The sequence below is a fragment of the Symphalangus syndactylus genome, chromosome 11, assembly GCF_028878055.3.
Source record: "Symphalangus syndactylus isolate Jambi chromosome 11, NHGRI_mSymSyn1-v2.1_pri, whole genome shotgun sequence".
NCBI lineage: Eukaryota > Metazoa > Chordata > Mammalia > Primates > Hylobatidae > Symphalangus > Symphalangus syndactylus.
This window is the reverse complement of record NC_072433.2, coordinates 96,752,540-96,772,072: the sequence shown is the minus strand read 5'-3', so window position 1 is coordinate 96,772,072 and position 19,533 is coordinate 96,752,540. Positions and strand designations below refer to the sequence as shown.

Genomic DNA, 19,533 nt, shown 5'->3' with positions numbered 1-19,533 from the left:
TCATACATAGGAAATCCATAAAGAATCCACAAATAACTAAAAATAATAAATAAATTTAACAAAGTTACTGGATACAAGGCTAAAATGCAAAAGTCAATTGCATTAATACACAAAATACACCACGTTCATCGATTAGATGGCCCAATAATTATAGTTATTTGTGCTCGAATCAAACCAAAGATTCAATGCAATCCCAATCGAAATCCCCTTCAATTTTTTTTTTTTTTGGTAGAAATTTAAAAGATGACCTATACCTATGTAGAACTACAAAAGACTAACAATAACCAATGCAATTTTGGGAAGGAGAACAAAACTGGAAGACTTACTATCAGATATTAAAACCTATTGTAAAACTGTAGTGTTAATAATAAAGACAGTGTGAGATGAGTCAAATAGACCAATAAAAGTGAATAAAGAGTGTTGACACAGACCCACACACAAATGCAGTCTCATTCATGATTAATGACAAAGATGACACTGTGGTGCTGTGGAAGAAAGTATGGTCTTTTTAATAAATGGTGCTGGATATGTATATAAGCCAAAATGTATCTTGATCCCTACCCTCACACAATTCACAGCAATCCATTTCAGATAGATTATAGACCTAAATGTTGAAGGCAAGACAATTAAGCTTCTAGAGGATAGCTTCATAAGAATGTAGCTTCACAACCAAATGATAAAAATTTCTTAAACAGAACAAGTTCTAAACATAAGGAAAAATAGTTATATTTGATTAATTAAAATTAAAAATTTCTCTTCATCAAAAGACAGCATGAGAAAGTGAAAATGCAGGCTACAGAGTAGGAGACAACATTCGCATAACTTTTATATTAAAAAAGATAGAATTCAGTAAGAAAAAGACAACCCAATTTAATTAAAAAATCATCAAAAGACTTAAATAGGTATTTCACAAAAGAGGATACTCAAATGGCAATAAACATATGAAAAGAGGCTCAACCTCATTAACCACAGGAGAAATAAAAAATAAAACCATCCCATCTATCAAAAGGATAAAAATAGATAACAAAAATCCTAACAATACAAACTGAGAAAGGGTGTGGAACAACCGAAACTCTTGTACAACACAATTGGTGCATCTATTTTGGAATAGTTTGGCAATATATACTAAAGCTGAACATGTGCTGGCCAAAAAATTACATCCCCTTTTATACCCACGTAAACTCATAACAAGTAACGAAAACATGGACAAAATAATAAAAGCAGACTTATTTGTGATAGACAAAAACTAGGAACAATCCCAAATACCCAATAACAATACAACAAATAAACTGTGGTATATTCATCAAAAAATGAATACTAGAGACACTATACAGTACCAAAAGGGAATGAACTACTGCTACCTGCAACAGAATGGATGACTCTCACAAACATAATGTGGAAAGAAAAAGCCAGATACAAAGTACACATGTATGGTCCCCATCGTATAAAATTCAAGAATAGGTAACAGTAATCATGGTGACAGATGTGAAAGTAGTGGTTGCTTTTGCAGCAGATGGTGATGACTGGAAAGAAATCTGAGGGACAATAGAAGTTCTAAGCCTTAATCTGGATGATTGTTGCATGGAGACTTTTAAACTTGCAAAATTCTGTTTACACTTATGGTTTCTCCACTTCTATGTATGTGGCACTTCAATTTTTTTAATTACTTTTAAAAAACTGTTCTAGTAGGCAAAGGATGAAATAGGTAGAATACTAAAATCAGGGTCTCATTTTTTCAGTCAGACAGGAGACCAGATGCTTCTATGAACCAAAACCACTTCCTAGTAAGATGTAATTACAGATAAGATACTCATATATATATCCCCCCCTCTGATCACATATTCATGTATGAGCATCATCTCTCAGGAGAATACAGGGATAATTTAAACATACCCCTAGGATCCCAGTTCATAATCTGATAAAAATTCAGCTGTAACGATCCTGAATAAACTTGATATTTTATTAGGTTTATTTATCTATTTGATATTACTTAGGTTTATTTAATAAACTTGAATTCTTACTAAAGTATAGTTCACCATGAGCTTTCAAATTTCCTGAACAGTAATATCACTTCCTTTCTATAGTATTTTCACAGATGTTCTACTTTTACATGTCAATATGCGAAATAATAAACATGCTGAATAATTAATCTTCTTATGTAGAGTCTCTAAGACACATTTACAAAAAAAAAAAAAGACTTCAAAAGCCTGTTGTCCCAAAACAAAGAAATGATAAAAGTTTGAAGTGGTAGATATCCTAAATACCCTGATTTGATCATTATACATTCTCTGCATGTATTCAAAATTCATAGGTGTCCCATAATACATATAATTATGTATCAATAAAAAATCAATTTTGTAATTAAAAAACATTGATCAAATGCAATATATGATTATTGCTTGAATTTTGACTCAAATAAAGCATGTGTTAAAAGAATTGTTTTTTATGAGATGAGGAAAATTTGAATCTGCCCAGATATGTATCATGAAATTATTATTAGTTTTTTAGGTGTGATAATGGTATTATCGTTATATTTTTAAACAGAACCTTTATAATTTAGAGATACATACTGAAATATTTACAGGTGAAACAATACGAAACCTGAGATTGGCTTCAATATAATCCTGTGGGGAGGAGTGAGACAGCAGTGGGGCATGGCTGAAACAAGAGTGGTCTTGAGTTGAAGAATGCTGCAGCTGAGCCATGGATATGGGGAGAAAGGGAACAATTTTTGCTATTTTCAGAACTTTACAGTACATTTTAAATTTTCCATAAGAAAAAAAATGAGTAAGAACCATAGGCAAACGATTAATTTCAGAAGTCTTCTCACTTAAAAAAAAATGTTAGTGTATTCTCTGGACATAGGACATTTGTTTGCAAAATTCATGACGTTCATCTGCATCTGCCAGTCATGCTACTAAATCACAAGGATGCAGCTGTCAGAGAGAAATAACAGACTTTCAATGTTGGTAAAAAAAAAAAAAAAAAAAAAAAAACAAACAAAAAAAAAAACAAGCCCAACAAAAACAGGATGTCCCTGAAGACTAAATATCACAACTTAGTAGGTACATATTTTCAATCACATAAAAGTAAATTCCTCTTTAATCCTCAAGGAGTGTTAGGAACAGGATAACTTTAGATATGGAACTATAGCATATAATAATTTTCTTCCTAATGGATTATACTTTTACACAAGAATTATATATTCTAAGCAGCACTGTGACGTAGGACAAAGAAGCTAAGGATTTCCGTTTATAGTCTCATTTAATAATAAAGGCTCAACTTCAAATATGGAATCATAAATATTTTCTCCTTACCTTAACTTTAAACTTGGACTGAGAATTCATATAATCAAAAAGCTGCTGATAATTCTTAAACTGTAAATCCCATTCTGTGTATTCACAGTAGCGGAAATCATCTCCTAGTGGAGCCAGAAGAACTTTGGTACGAAAAAGCTTTGACTTCTTTCGGTACTGATCTAGTAGCATCCGAGCCCTACAAAAAACAAAAAAACAAAAAACAAAAACAGAAAATATGAATTTGACTAAGAAAAAGGGAATGTGACAACTGATTAAAAAGGAAATAACCAAATTCAAAAGTACACTATATTAAAAGAAATTATTGTATACTTTAACTGCAAGGTTAGTATAATTTAAAGACAGATTTTTTTTTAAACTATCATACTAATTTTCATTATCCTTTAAATATATTCATAAATTCTTATCAGTAGGAAAAACTCATAGGTTTCCAATGGATTATCTTTGGAGAAATATGGTCATATACCAACTTAGCATATAATAAGTGGGGTACCAATGACTTCCTAAAGCCCAGCCACAGAGATTGAATACCAGATAGCCCAGGTGTTAAAATAATTTATCTAGTATGACAATAAGGACTTCCCACACATACAGACTTCGAAGTTTGCTTTGTCTTAATATTCCTTTCTCTAATCTAAAATTATCTGATTAAACATAGAAAAAAGTGTACTCTGAACAAAACCAAAAGGGAATAAATGTTAATCTATAACATTTTATAGTCATATTTCCTCTTTTAAAGAAAAAAAAAATCAACATACTTGTCACCTGCCACCAATAATCTGAGTATTTGTCACAGTGTCCTTTTCAATACTGACCATCAGATAAGGATTAGGAGTTGAATTAGCTATTTTGGTTTCTACTTCTCTGGACTCTAACCAATAGCTTGATGGAATAGCTTTTATATTTCATATTCTATTATAGTATTCTGCAGAATGTCCTTTGGAAATCACAGAATTAGGGCATCATTTAAGAAAGTCTGAGAATACAAACTAAGAGAAAGGGCTTGTGAAAATGAAATTATACAAGTGGATGAACCCAGAGCAGTTCACAATACTTACAAAGACAAAGCTTAAGAAATCAGTGATTAAACGACAAGTATTTTTATAATTTTCACTTCAAGGATCATCCAAAAAGTAAATTCTAATTCACAATATAAAAACTTATGAAAGTATCTAAAAGAACACCAATGATGGAATGAAGTATTTTATAAAAATTATAAACATTTAACTAAATTTAAATCTCATATGGTCCTTTTTACATTTATAATCACTGAAATTGCTTTGCAAATATAAAATTTTAGCAGTAACATAATATCTTGGTGAGTAAAATATAACCACAGCGTCCTTATGTAACATATAATGCTTAGTTTTCTGACATTAGCACATTACTTTATCTTTACTAGTAATTTACTAACATTCCACATTTGCCAAAACACTTTTAGGTTACTTACAATAAAAATGAAGAATGAGATTAACCACATAGAAAGAAGGCTACCAAAAAAAATGAGTAAAAATAATCAAACATATAAATCATAGATACAAGATATAATTGAGCTCCAACTAGATTTCCTAGGCAGCCAGCATAAAAAAGGGTTTACTATTAGATATACAGTATCTTGTATATATATATATATATGTAAAGCACATATAGAGAAAAGAAATCACAAACGTTAATGGCATGCCTTTGACACTTCACATCTATCCTAAGTCTCAAGCCTGTCCAGAAAGTGTCAACACTGGGAAAGCCAAGTAACCAGCCAGTAATGCCTGGTAGGAAGAAGACACTCACTAAATATATGGTGAACCAATAACAAATCAATTGACCCAACATCACATTTGAAAACATACAGATGCAATTTGCTCCTGATTTATTTTACCAGGTAAGAAATGTCAACTTCACTGTAACTAAGAAAAAGAAAATCCCCGAAACATCAAATCATGTGACAACAGAAAAAGCCAACTTAAAATATATACTACTTGACCAAAAATGAACTTGACAAAGAATGCTATTTACTTGCAAAGTAGAAGAACCTGCTGAGCTGGACATATCCAAAGATGCCATCTGTACATTATGGTTAAATTTCATTTTCTTTGGGACATTAACAAATTGAACAGGGCTAGGCATGGTGGCTCATACCTGTAATCCCAGCACTTTGGGAGGGCGAGGCAGGAGGATCATTTGACCTCAGGAGTTCAAGACCATCCTGGGCAACACAGGGAGACCTTGTCACTACAAAATTTTTTAAAACAATTAGTCGAGCATGGTGGCATGTACCTGTGGTCCCAGCTACTCAGGAGGCTGAGGTGGGAGAATTGCATGAGCCCAGGTGATGGAGGCTGCAGTGAGCTATTGTGTCATTGTACTTCAGCCTGGGTGACAGAAAGAGAACCTGTCTCAAAAAAAGTGGGGAGTTTGAAAGGGGCCAATGAGCTGGGATGCCTGTGTTTGATCTCAATTCATCATCAGGTCAAAAAGAAGGTGATATATGGATCTGAGGTAACCAGTAAAGTTAACATTTCAAGACTTGTAAGAAGTTTGTTTGTTTATTTTAGAGACAAAGTCTCACTCTGTCACCCAGGCTGGAGTGCAGTGGGGAGATCTCAGCTCACTGCATGCTCCACCTCCTAGGTTCTGTTAGTTCTCCTGCCTCAGCCTCCCGAGTAGCTGGGATTACAGGCACACGCCGCCACGCCCAGCTAATTTTTTTGTATTTTAGTAGAGACGGGGTTTTACCATGTTGCCCAGGCTGGTCTCGAACTCCTGAGCTCAGAAAATCCGCCCGCCTCGGCCTCCCAAAGTGCTAGGATTACAGGCATGGGCCACTGCGCCCGGCCAAGAAGTTTAAAAAGAAAAAATCTCTAAGTATTATATAGACTCATTCAACAGTATGCCCCCAGGTGCCTGGAAATCACTTTCAAAACCCCTGGAACTAACTGAGCACAAGGTATCATCCTGAGGGGCAATTGTTGAAAGGTTAGATGACACAGCAAAAGGATTACAAAAAAGCCTTTTTTTCCTCAATAATGTGCCTCAGGCAGTCTCAGCAGCACCCCCCAAAAAAAGAACAAAGGGCTCACAATACTATGAATGCACTGGGACTCCCCACATGAAACATCACTTTTAAGAACTTCCCCATCCCTGGTCACATGAGCAGAGAGTAGTGTAAATACCTGTAAATATAAACAGCTATTTGCCCACCTACACAGGCCAGGGTACCCCCACACTCAACCCTTCCTTTTCATTACACCTTCCGCCATACAATACACTGGCTTACTCTCTTATGTCTACTTAGCCCAACCCTAGCTAGAAAGCAGGTTGTTCAGAATTCCTCAGTGGTTCTCATGGCTGTAGGAACCAAGAAAATGAAATCAAGTCAATCCCTAACCTTGGGCAGTTTTTCTAAACAACTATTAAAGTCAGATTTTGATAGAAGGGCTCCATGACTTTAAGAAGGCTGCCATGCTAAAACATCTTCATGTCTGCCACAGTGAGAGGCTCGCAAGGAAAATCTTCTTTGTGATTCTAAGGACTCATTGAAGGTAAAAAGATCTCATTTCACCTTCTTCCTCACACACATTTTTTTAAGTGACTTCTCTTTTTAAATTAAACTGATGTAAAAGTGCAAAAATTTATTTATTTAATGGGCTATATTATTTTCCTAGCAGTTTAGTGTTTTTATATTACACCACAATGTTTTATTTTAATGCACTACTAATTTTTAAGTGAAGAAATTAAACTTTAAAAGTACCAATATTAGAAACTACATGTAAGTTGGTTTAATGAGATGCTTCCATCATTAGCACAATTTTCTTCTAAAGAAATGATTCATACCTTTGATTTTTATTTAAATGTATTTAAGTATAAATATTCCTAATTAAAGTTTACTGTAAGTCAAAAACATCAGAATGATGCAAAGATGTGTATACACCAGAGCTGGGAAGCATTCACTATTATTGAAATTGTTATTAAGAGAACAGATAATTACATTCTTTATGTGTTCCATTTCAATAAATGTGTTTTTGCAGTTGAATTGCTTTTCTTACCAATTTGTACAATAGGGACCAGAAGTTTTATTCAACAAAAGTATATGAAATCAATCAAACACAGTAGAAGGCTTTTATAATGAGGGCAAAGGAGATGGTAATAATAGTGTATTATAGGTTATCCATTGTATATTGATCTAGTATTGTTCACTTTCCACTAAATTGTAACACATAACCGGCATAGTCAAGGCTCTCGCATTTTTAAGTTGCTTTAGATCTGGTTTGAATGAATACTTCAAACAAGGATAATGTTGGCTACTAAAGCCCATTTGTTCAAGCCTTCAGCAACTAGCAGCTGAGTAGCTACTTTATTCAAGATGTTGTCTTAAGAAATATGCATTTTCATACCTGCTTTGGACATTTCCAGGATGTATTGTTTCTGGAGGGACTCCCCAGGGACAACCAAATCTGCCTCCAGGAAGCCGTTTAAAATCAAACTGGCAGCATATTTTAGGATCAGGTCCACAAGTGTGAGGGATGTCATAGCTGTAGAAGGGCATCATGTGGCATAAAATATCTGTGACAGATCCCAGATCTAAAATAAAGAGCCAACACACAAACCCTGCATTTATAAAATCTGTTTTCCCAAAAAATATTTAAAATGTCATTACTTTTCACAAAGTAATGCTGATTTAGCTCTATCCTAAATCAGCAGCCCCCTTAACTTCCAGTACACATACCCCAGCGGTATTTAATGACCACCTGTCTGAAGGAAGATACTCACACATCTCAGTCTCTATCTACCTCTTCTATCTAAAGCATAGCAGAGACAGGGAAGCCCCAGCACGAACCAGCACCAGCTGACCAGGAGGGATACAAACTGAGCAGTAGTAAAAGTTACAGCTGGCTCATCCAAAACTATGTCCATCCCTGGCTGCCAGCTCCTGCCATAGCTGTTCCCAATTCAGGTAACAGGATTCACTGAGAGATACCATGATATTAGCTGCAGAGGCTGGGTGAGAAGAACGGAGTAAAAAAGAGATGGAAGAACAAAGGAAGTGTGGAGCATAGACTTATAAAAACACTGGAGAAATTCAATCTTGGAGAAAATTTCCTCTTACGGTGAGGAGAGGATGTGCAACCCAGGAGAATCTACAGTCTCACCCCATGTTTACCAAGAATGATTCAGTCAATGGGACTTTTCACCAACAAAGAAGCACAGGAAAAGAAAAAGTAATTTTCAAAAAGCAAAACAAAAATAAAAACAAAACAAGATATGAAAAATGAACACTGATTCCTGATGCAGAATTACTTTCAATTAAAACTACAATGTTATCACATGTTGACACCACTGGCCTGGAGAGGTGAGAAGCCTACCAACTAGTGAGACTGGAGGACCTAACTAGTAGTTAAAAGCTATCTTTGTGAATATGATCCTGAGCTTTTAAATAACCCCCCACCCTTTATTTATGTATGGATTTCCAATTTTCAGCAATGAGTATGTACTGCTTATGTAACAGAAAGACAAAAATATTTACATTTTTAATAAGTGAAAATAACTGCTTCATTAAGAACTCAAACACATGAACAAGCTCAACTTAATTCGAAAACATTTTTTAAAAAGCAACATGTTCAAATTTATCAGGTAAGTCCTAAAATATTACAGTTTTATCGATTTAGTTAACTGTTATTTTCCAAATTTAAAACTATTAAAATCTATGTACTTCAGTGCTATCAGCTGTTTCACTGAATCATATTCACAACTGTGACACTGCAGATGCTGGTCACTAATGCTTGCTATGAGCATATAGTTGTCACAAGTCCTAAAACTCTTCTCTCCTATGGATAAGGACATACTCCATGCCCCACTAATTCTCCTTATGCTCTACTCTTTTGCAGCTAATTTGCATACTTAATTTTATCTGCTACATTTGGCTGTATCTGTATTTTATCAAATTAGACTGGAATTTCCCTATAAGCAAGGATGTTTTCAATATTTCTTCCTAGCACAATATTTAAATACATAAAAGTACTCAATAATTTCCTACTAACTGATATTTATGGGCAATTGTTTAAGTAGGGCTTCTTCAAATTCTTTGTTTTTCAAATTAATATGCTCCTTAGCATTTGATCAAACTATACAGAATGCAATCCCCTACAAGTTCTTGTTCTCCCTACAGGTTTAATTTTCTAGAATTAAGAAACTGTATAGCTAACGCTTTCCTTACTGAAAAAAACAGGAGTACATATAAGAAAGTTACTGTCTAGATTTACAAATGATTCTTCTGAAACATTTAAGGGGTCCAGATTACACAAGAAAACAAGTATAATGTAATGCAGTAATTTCTCAAACACTGTTTTATAAACAAAATATTCCTTTCAGATGAAAGTTTACTGAGAACACAATGACAGAGGTTAGGAGCCGGGGTTTCAGGAACTACACAGAACTACATTCAAATCTCTGCTCTCTATGCATGACCTATATGACTTTTGGCAAATGGCTTCTCATATCTAAGCCTCCATTTCTTCACCATAAAAAAAGAATAATTTAAAAAGATTAAATGAGAATGAATATAAAGCAGAGGTAACATAATATATGGCCCATAATAAAGGCTCAATAAATAAACAGAAAATAAGGTGGTCTGAATTAAATAGGGGTTGAGAAAGGCAAAGGCCTCCCAAGAGGCCTAGATCTTTTCTCCTCTCTCCTAATAAAGAGCTGCAGAAGTATATCCTTAGAATGCCTGCGGGCCACAGAACACACTGTGAAGACAGGTGGTATTTTGATATTAGGGCTGTTTTAGGAGGACAAGATTAAGGCTTTAAAAAGCAATTCTTACAAGATATAGAGACGAGAGACAGAAGGAAGGAACACTGGCTGAATATAAGATATATGACTGGATATCAGTTCTAATGCATGTTCAAATTTGTGATAAAACGTGCTTTCTAAAACAGAAGCAAGTGAAAGCATTATTGGCAAAATACTAACTCCTTATATTTATCTACTTCCTTTAGTCATAAAAAGATTCTCCTATGCTCTATAAATATCTGCATTATTACTTAAAAGAATCTTGACACAGGTACATGCGAAAAATAATTACGAGAGTATCTTTGGGTCATCTGATTTTTCAAGACTGACAGTGAACAAAACCCACAGTGGTATGAGTTCATAACCCTTGTGAAATAGTATCTAGGCCAATTGGGATCAACTTTCATCAAACCCTACATACCCCAATTCTGTCTCCAAAAAAACTCCAATGTTTTATGCAGTGCAAAGTGTTTTTTAACTGCATAATGAACTCTCTGGATAAGCATGTGAGAAAGTCCAGCACGGTTTAGAAGATAAGCCATTGTTGGTGAGTGTCCAAAGGGATCAATAGCCCAGCCGGACCGAGGTTTCACTCCTGTGGATAAAGATGATAACTGTTATTTTTTTAATTGATACATGAAATAAAAAGAAGTCACAACACATTCAGACTCATCGTCATTGTATAGTCTCCTAGAGATATCAGACCAAGGACCTACCCAGCATTATCCTCTGCCAAGTATTCCCAGCAAGATATCATGAAGGGAGGATTGTGCCACTGCCTATCCACATAGGCAGAGGATGCTCACTGCAATTAATCAGTTAGAGTTGAAATAAATACTGCCATCTTTTAGCCATTAACATCTTTTACCTATTATAAAGCCACTGCCATTAACTAGAGGTAAAGAATAAACAGGACCAGGGCCCTTCCTGGAAGGATCTCACAGTCCTGTGATCTGTGGGGGTGGATAACCCTGGAACTATTACATGATAAAGAAAAGTAACGTAACTATTTCAACTTACATTTCCCAACCCCAACATTAAGGATTTTTCAGTCTGTCTTTTACACCTTACAAAAGCCCCAAATCATCTTACGATACAGTGGCAGAACAGGCCAAAATAACTATACCATATTTCATTAAATCTTAAGACATTATGATGCTGGTGCTTTCACTCTACCTAGAAAGGGGCCAGTGATTTCTCATAGCTGGCTCACACCAATAATGCAAACTACTGACTAAAGATATATCTCAATTTCACAGAGGATAAAATGTAAAAAATAAATAAAAAAGATAGGCCGGGCGCGGTGGCTCACGCTTGTAATCCCAGCACTTTGGGAGGCCGAGGAGGGCGGATCACGAGGTCAGGAGATCGAGACCCCAGTGAAACCCCATCTCTACTAAAAATACAAAAAAAAAGTAGCCGGGCGTGGTGGCGGGCGCCTGTAGTCCCAGCTACTCGGAGAGGCTGAGGCAGGAGAATGGCGTAAACCCGGGAGGCAGAGCTTGCAGTGAGCCGAGACCGCGCCACTGCACTCCAGCCTGGGCGACAGAGCGAGACTCTGTCTCAAAAAAAAAAAAAAAAAAGATAATAAATGTACAGGTTAGAATAAGATTGTTCATCCAGCATTATAAAAATCTGATGTTTCAATTATTTGGGATTCTCAAATAAAGTGTCTACGTACAACTTATAAACTGACATAACTAATATTGCTGTGTGCATTTTTTTTCATTCAAACACCTTTTAAGCACCTTACCTAAGATGATGAAAGACCCCACGGTTACAAAAACAAGTTAAACTAGATCTTGACTCCAGTTTGCAGAGGCTGCCATTCAAATAAGTATAACACAAAGTAACACACAAGACAACAAAGAGAACTAGAACTTTGTAAACAATACTAAGGAAGAACACAGAGATGGGGAGCCAGTAAAGGACAATAAGGAAAAGTCAGGATCTACAGGGGACCAAGAGTATATAGTCAAAACTCAAAAAGAGCATATGTCAAAACTAAAAGAACTGACCATATAAGATTTGTGCATTTCACATATGTAATTTACATCCAAAAATTAAAAAGAAATATTGAACTCTATTTAGTAACTTTGGTTTCTGTGGTAGCATGGATTTAACAATTCTGAAGGTAGCTTTCATGTATTCTAAGATTGAACAAACGAGAACAAGGGAGCCAGGATCTTCACGGTAAGATAAGTAACTACAAATGTGGAAGACTGGAATGTACCCTACGATACTGCATTACAACAGGAGATATTGGTACTAACTTATGGTTTTTCATGAAGAAATATAAAAATATAGATATAGGCATCAAAAAATACACAAATTTTCCAACTCAGTGCACTTGAAGGACCTAGATGCAATAAAACCTCAGTACCAATGATCACACCTTAGCTCTCAGGTCTTGGCCTCTACATACCAATCATTTTACAAAGAAAAAAAAAACCTGAAAGAAATAGCTTATTCCAAGGCTGAAGCCAGGAAAGCACATGATAAGCCTGGAATATATTCTTGTGTCATAAAGTAAAGAGACAGTCAAGGTATCAGGAGGGCATATTAAAATAACTCAGGAAGAGACCAAAGAGGCTTCTAATGGCCAAATCTGGGACACCTGAGGTGTGAAAATAAATAATGCATTATAACCCATTGAATATTAACCATGAGCCCATACTGATATAAATAAATAAACAGAAAATAAGATGGAAAGCTCTTCTCTTTAGTAGAATACCAACTAGCAATTATGGAAGGAATTAGAAAATCATCAATGGACACTAAAACAAAAACATGAGAGTTGGCTGAGGAATAGAATATTTATTCCCAATGTACCTCCTACATATTAATTAGAAAGGGCAAAAATTTAACACAGTGGAGAAACTTAGCAGACAAACCTTAACTAGTTGTTTCTAGTATTACCAGTACCGGGACAGAGACATCACATGCCTCCTGATATGACAACGGGACATCACATTACTGCAGTGATATTGTAACTAGACAGACAAACAGGTAGATAGGAAGAATACACAAATAACTTGAATCCCATCATGAGGAAACTGACAAAGTCAAATAGAGAGACTTCTATAAAAGTGGATCTACTCTTCAAAAATATAAAGATCAAGAAACCTCCAAAGAAAGACTAAGGAAGAGTTTCAAATAAAAGGAAACTAAAGAGACATGACAACTAAATGCAATGTATGACCATGGATGCCATTCTTGACTGGGTGGGGGAAAAAGCGGCTTTTATAAAAGACATTATTGAAATAATTGACAAAATCTGAATACAGCCTGTGGACTAGACTGTCCTACTGTATCACTGTTAACATTCCTGATTTGATAACTTTATTCTATTTACATATAAAAGTGCCCTTATTTCTTAGGAAACATGCAGTGAAGTATTTAGAGATAAGGGTACAGGGTACCTCTAACTTACTCTCAAATGATTCAGAAAAATATACATATGAATCAATGTACAAGATATACAGGAGTCCTTCCCAAGTACTATGATGCCACTTATAAGTTAAAAATTATATCAAAATTAAGTCATAAAATTTAAAAAGGAGTATGTATTGTCCAAATAACGAGGACAGAATAAGCTTACAAAAAAAGACAAAAATCAATATCAAACACTGTAGTGATGTCAAAGAGTTTACAGTGTCCATTCAATTTAACAATTATAACATCACTGGTAATCTTTTCCACATCAAAACCATTGGATCCAGAGGGGTAGCAACCTAGCTGCAATGGAATAAAGAGTCCCTGACACTGAATAACGTAGAAAAGAGAGAGTGTAAACTATATTTTTAAAAACTTTGATAGGAAAGGAGTGGAGAACTAGGGATAGACTTAAAAAGGAACCCAGTTCCTGCTAGAGTTTTTCTTGGCAATACTTTTTAAAAGGAGGGTAAGGGGCAAACTTAGGAAAAAGTATAATATAAGAAAAATCCAAAATTTTATAAAGAGGGCACATTTGCTAATAAAACTAGAAAGCTCATCAAAAAGATTTCATGCCTTCATTCAACAATAAGATTATCAAAATACATAAAAGTAAAAACTGTTCAAAATACAAGAAAAAAGTGTGGAAAACAATCATTAAGAAGAATTAACATCAGTTAATTTTTGGCAAACCTAATACGTTTAAAAATTAGAACATGAGTAATACGAATAGTACCTAATAAAACTGGATTATTCTAAGTATATTTAATACTACAGTTTAAGAGGAATCAGGAAATATATTTGTAATATGGATATGGTAGTCAAAAGACAACTTTAAAAGCTCAAAAAAGTTATAATAGGCCAGACACGGTGGCTCATGCCTGTAATCCCGGCACTTTGGGAGGCAGAGGTGGGTGGATCACCTGAGGTCAGGAGTTCGAGACCAGCCTGACCAACATGGTAAAACCCTATCTCTACTAAAAATATAAAATTAGCCAGGTGCGGTGACAAGCACCTGTAATCCTCGCTACTAGGGAGGCTGAGGCAAGGAGGGTCACTTGAACCCAGGAGGCAGAGGTTGCAGTAAGCTGAGATGGCGCCACTGTGCTCCAGCCTGGGTGATAGAGTGAGACTCTGTCTCAAAAAAAAAAAAAGTTATAATGGTCAATTTTCATAATAAAGTTAAAAGCAGACATTAATAGCCAAAGGTTAAACAACTAAAAATGCATCCCATAATCAAATGTAAAAAGTCTCCAAAATAACGTCCTAAATTCTTTAGAAAACAAAACCAGGGACACTAATTCATAAGATGCAGCCAAAGCTACAATACAAAGAAATGTCATATCCTCAGATATTTCATTATCTTTAAAAAGAAAGTAACTGGGCCAAGGGAAAATCTCCCCGAACCTGGCTTTTCTCAGCTTTATGGAACATGTAGTGAGGCTCACTTTGATGCTCAAAAGCCTACTAATTAAATTCACAGAGGTCTATGTTAAATGAAATTATGGGAGGCCACTGTTATTAGGCTGAGCTGCTGCAGTACACCCCAAAAGACCACATCAAACCAGAATACAGTCACTTGTGCTAGGTGCCACATAATCAAACTGAACTTGAATATGTACCAGTTTAAAAAACAACAATAAAAACCAGGAGATTCGAAGCAATCTGATCCACAATCAGAAGGGGACTGGTCTACTTGAGCCAGCATGATAAGGAAGTCTCCTCTGTTTCAACCCTGGAAGGGAAGTAACTTTGAAATAACCAACCTACTTTTTGTTCCCTATCTCTGCTTTTGCAGCCTTTTGCTGCCTACAAAGCCAATCTTCTCTGCTTTGCTCATCAGAATATTATTTTTTAGATGGGATGTTGCCCTGTTCATGAATTACTTAATAAAGCCAATTCAGTCTTTAAGCTGAATTTGTTCACATTGTGCTTTTGACAGTTATACCTCTAAAACTGAACAGTTTTATGATGTTGTATTGTTAAATGTGTTCACTATTTAGGATGCAGGAAAGAGTGAAGTGGCGAAATACCTCATATCACATGCTAAGAGTCATAAGTACATCCCCTGAGCACATCAAAGGCCAGCACTGATCTTCTCCAGGGCACCTTGAGGTAGGAGGAACATACACTCTCAGACTGACCCTGCCACATTGCCACTGTCCTCTGCCTGGACTGCAGAAATGAGCTCCTACTCCATTTCAGCAGTTTGCCTATGCTGACTCCACAGGATGAGTGAGATGGATGGGTATGCTCTCTCACAAGAAGTCTCGCTGCCTCTCACCTTCACAAAGAAAAAGAACAAATGAGCCAAAGTGTATGTATGTGTGCACATGCACCCCTTGCCAACTCCTTGAGAGAAAAAGAAACAAAAAACAGACAAAAAGAACAAAGAAAGAAGAAAATAAAGATAAGGTAGTATGAAGAAACACAGAATACCTTTTAGCTTAAAAAATTTTAACCTGCTCTTTAAAAAATAAATAACACAGACTAACAGTCAAATAAAAATGCCCTACAGAAAACTATAAAGAAGATAGATACAAAAGTTGTAGAGAAGATAACTTTAAACACTTTACTATCTCTAACAAATTTGTTTTAAAATACTATCCTATCCTTGTGGAAAAAAACTTATACTGTGTTTAAATATACATATGAAAAAGTCCAGAATGCTATAATGTTATATATCACAAAACAGGTTATCTCTAAATGGTACAGAAGGATTTCTCCTTACTTTCTGCTAGTATATAATTTTTTCCTATTTTCCCACATTGACTGCATAGTATTTAATAAAACACTGTTTAAAACAAAGAATACTATATATAATTCTTACTTTATACTCCAAGTAATTAAAATGTTGATGAGAAGGCTGAGTTTCTAACAAAAATAATACAATTTACATTTTAGATGTAAATTGGATATTAATAACTTTGGAGAAATTTTTAACATTATCAAAAAATCTGCCTCCAATAAAAGACCCCTCTAAGCCTACGATCTGAGCAATAAATTATTTCAAATGTCCATAAGCTGTCACAGAATACAAGGAAGAATTCAGTACTACCTAATTCATTTTATTAAGTATCATAAACCAATAAAAAATCATATAAATGTAGTACATTAAAAAAGAAAACTAATCGTACTTATGAAAATGGATATAAAATCATAAAATCACTAAATAAATTAAACTCAATAGTACCAAAACCAAAAGGGATTTATTCCAGGAAGTCAATGACTTTTTAACTGAACAAACTGCTGTCACATCCACGGAAACACGAGAAAAACCATACAGTATTGATAGATGGCTATAAGAAAACCAGTAATATTCTGTATTCACTGTTAACTGAAAAATACTAAAAAGAAAATAATTTTCTAAACACTATAAATAGCACCTACCATAAAAACACTACATAATATGATACTTAATACAGAATAGCTAAACAATTTCTATTAAAAATCTGGAACAAGAAGACCACTACCCTACGTCATTACTATAAGAGATTTTATCCATGCAATAAAATATTAAACAGACATATAGTCTAAATACTATAAGTATTTAAAAAGATAATTTTCATTTTATGATTTTATTACATATTTATAACTAATAAGAAATTATATAAAATATTTATAATAAAAAGATAGTTAGGATTTATACAATTTTAGACCACACATATACACATGCATATGAAAAATTTTCTTATATACTTGTATTAAATAGTTAAGAGAAATGAGAAAGATACCACTAAAAGCAAACGAATAACCACAAACTGGGAGAAAATATTCATATAGCATATATGTGACAAAGTGCTCATATTCAGAACATACAAAGAACATCTACAAATTTTAAAAAAGGCAACAACTCTTTACTAGTATGGCTAGCAAGACTAATAAAGAATAAAAGAGAAAAGAATCAAATAGACACAATAAAAAATGATAAAGGACATATCACCACTGATCCCATGGGAACACAAACTACCATCAGAGAACACCATAAACACTTCTACGCAAATAAACTAGAAAATCTAGAAGAAATGGATAAATTCCTGGACACATACACCCTCCCAAGACTAAACCAGGAAGAAGTTGAATCCCTGAATAGACCATTAAAAAGTTCTAAAATTGAGGCAGTAATTAATAGCCTAACAACCAAAAAAAACCCAGGACCAGACGGATTCACAGCTGAATTCTACCAGACGTATAAAGAGGAGCTGGTACCATTCCTTTTGAAACTATTCCAAATAACAGAAAAAAGGGACTCCTCCCTAACTCATTTTATGAGGCCAGCAGCACCCTGACACCAAAATCTGGCAGAGACACAACAAAAAAAAGAAAATTTCAGGCCAATATCCCTGATGAACATCAATGCAAAAATCCTCAATAAAATACTGGCAAACCGAATCCAGCAGCACATCAAAATGCTTATCCACCACAAACAAGTCGGCTTCATCCCTGGGATGCAAGGCTGGTTCGACAGATGCAAATGAATCAACATAATCCATCACATAAACAGAACCAATAACAAAAACCACATGATTATCTCAATAGATGCGGAAAAGGCCTTCAACAAAATTCAACACTCCTTCATGCTAAAAACTCTCAAAAAACTAGGTATTGATGGAACATATCTCAAAACAATAAGAGCTATTTATGACAAACCCACAGCCAATATCATACTGAATGGGCAAAAGCTGGAAGGATTCTCTTTGAAAACTGGCACAAGACAAGGATGCCCTCTCTCACCACTCCTATTCAACATAGTATTGGAAGTTCTGGCAAGGACAATCAGGCAAGAGAAAGAAATGAAGGTACTCAAATAGGAAAAGAGGAAGTCAAATTGTCTCTGTTTGCAGATGACATGATCGTATATTTAGAAAACCCCATTGTCTCAGCCCAAAATCTCCTTAAGCTGATAAGCAACTTCAGCAATGTCTCAGGATACAAAATCAATGTGTGAAAGTCTCCAGCATTCCTATACACCAATAATAGACAGCGGGCCAAATCATGAGTGAACTCCCATTCACAATTGCTACAGAGAATAAAATACCTTACTTACAAGGGATGTGAAGGACCTCTTCAAGGAGAACTATAAACCACTGCTCAAGGAAATAAGACAGGACACAAACAAATGGAAAAACATTCCATGCTCATGGATAGGAAGAATCAGTATGGTGAAAATGGCCATACTGCCCAAAATAATTTATAGACTCAATGCTATCCCTATCAAGCTACCATTGACTTTCTTCACAGAATAAGAAAAAAACTACTTTAAATTTCATATGGAACCAAAAAACAGTACATATAGCCAAGACAATCCTAAGCAAAAAGAACAAAGCTGGAGACATCACACTACCTGACTTCAAACTATAGTACAAGGAAGGCTACAGTAACCAAAACAGCTTGGTACTGGTACCAAAATAGATATATAGACCAATGGAACAGAACAGAGGCCTCAGAAATAACACCACACATCTACAACCACCTGATCCTTGACAAACCTGACAAAAACAAGAAATGGGGAAAAGATTCCCTATTTAATAAATGGTGTTAGGAAAACTGGCTAGCCATATGCAGAAAAGTGAAATTGGACCCCTTCTTTACACCTTATACAAAATTAACTCAAGATGGATTCAAGACTTAAGACCTAAAACCATAAAAACCCTAGAAGAAAACCTAGGCAATACCATTCAAGACATAGGCATGGGCAAAGACTTCATGACTAACACACCAAAAGCAATGACAACAAAAGCCATGACAACAAAAGCCAAAATTGACAAATGAGATCTAATTAAACTAAAGAGCTTCTGCACAGCAAAACAAACTATCATCAGAGTGAAAAGGCAATCTACAGAATGGGAAAAAATTATTGCAATCTAGCCATCTAACAAGGGGCTAATATCCAGAATCTGCAAGGAACTTAAACAAATTTACAAGAAAAAAAAACAACCCCAACAAAAAGTGGGCAAAGGATATGAACAGACACTTCTCAAAAGAAGAC

At 35.0% G+C, this 19,533-nt stretch overlaps 1 protein-coding gene across 4 annotated transcripts in view; it reads right to left on the bottom strand.

Moving 5' to 3' along the window:
• The window catches only part of MAN2A1 (mannosidase alpha class 2A member 1), a 177,381-nt gene that overhangs the window by 90,594 nt on the left and 67,254 nt on the right, over positions 1-19,533 (bottom strand). For all 4 annotated transcript variants that reach the window (XM_055298143.2, XM_063612895.1, XM_063612896.1 and 1 more), the window contains 3 exons: positions 10,531-10,704; positions 7,709-7,895; positions 3,318-3,495 (listed from right to left, as the gene is read on the bottom strand). In XM_055298143.2, coding sequence (XP_055154118.1) covers positions 3,318-3,495; positions 7,709-7,895; positions 10,531-10,704 — 539 coding nt within the window. The remainder of the gene's footprint in view (positions 1-3,317; positions 3,496-7,708; positions 7,896-10,530; positions 10,705-19,533) is intronic.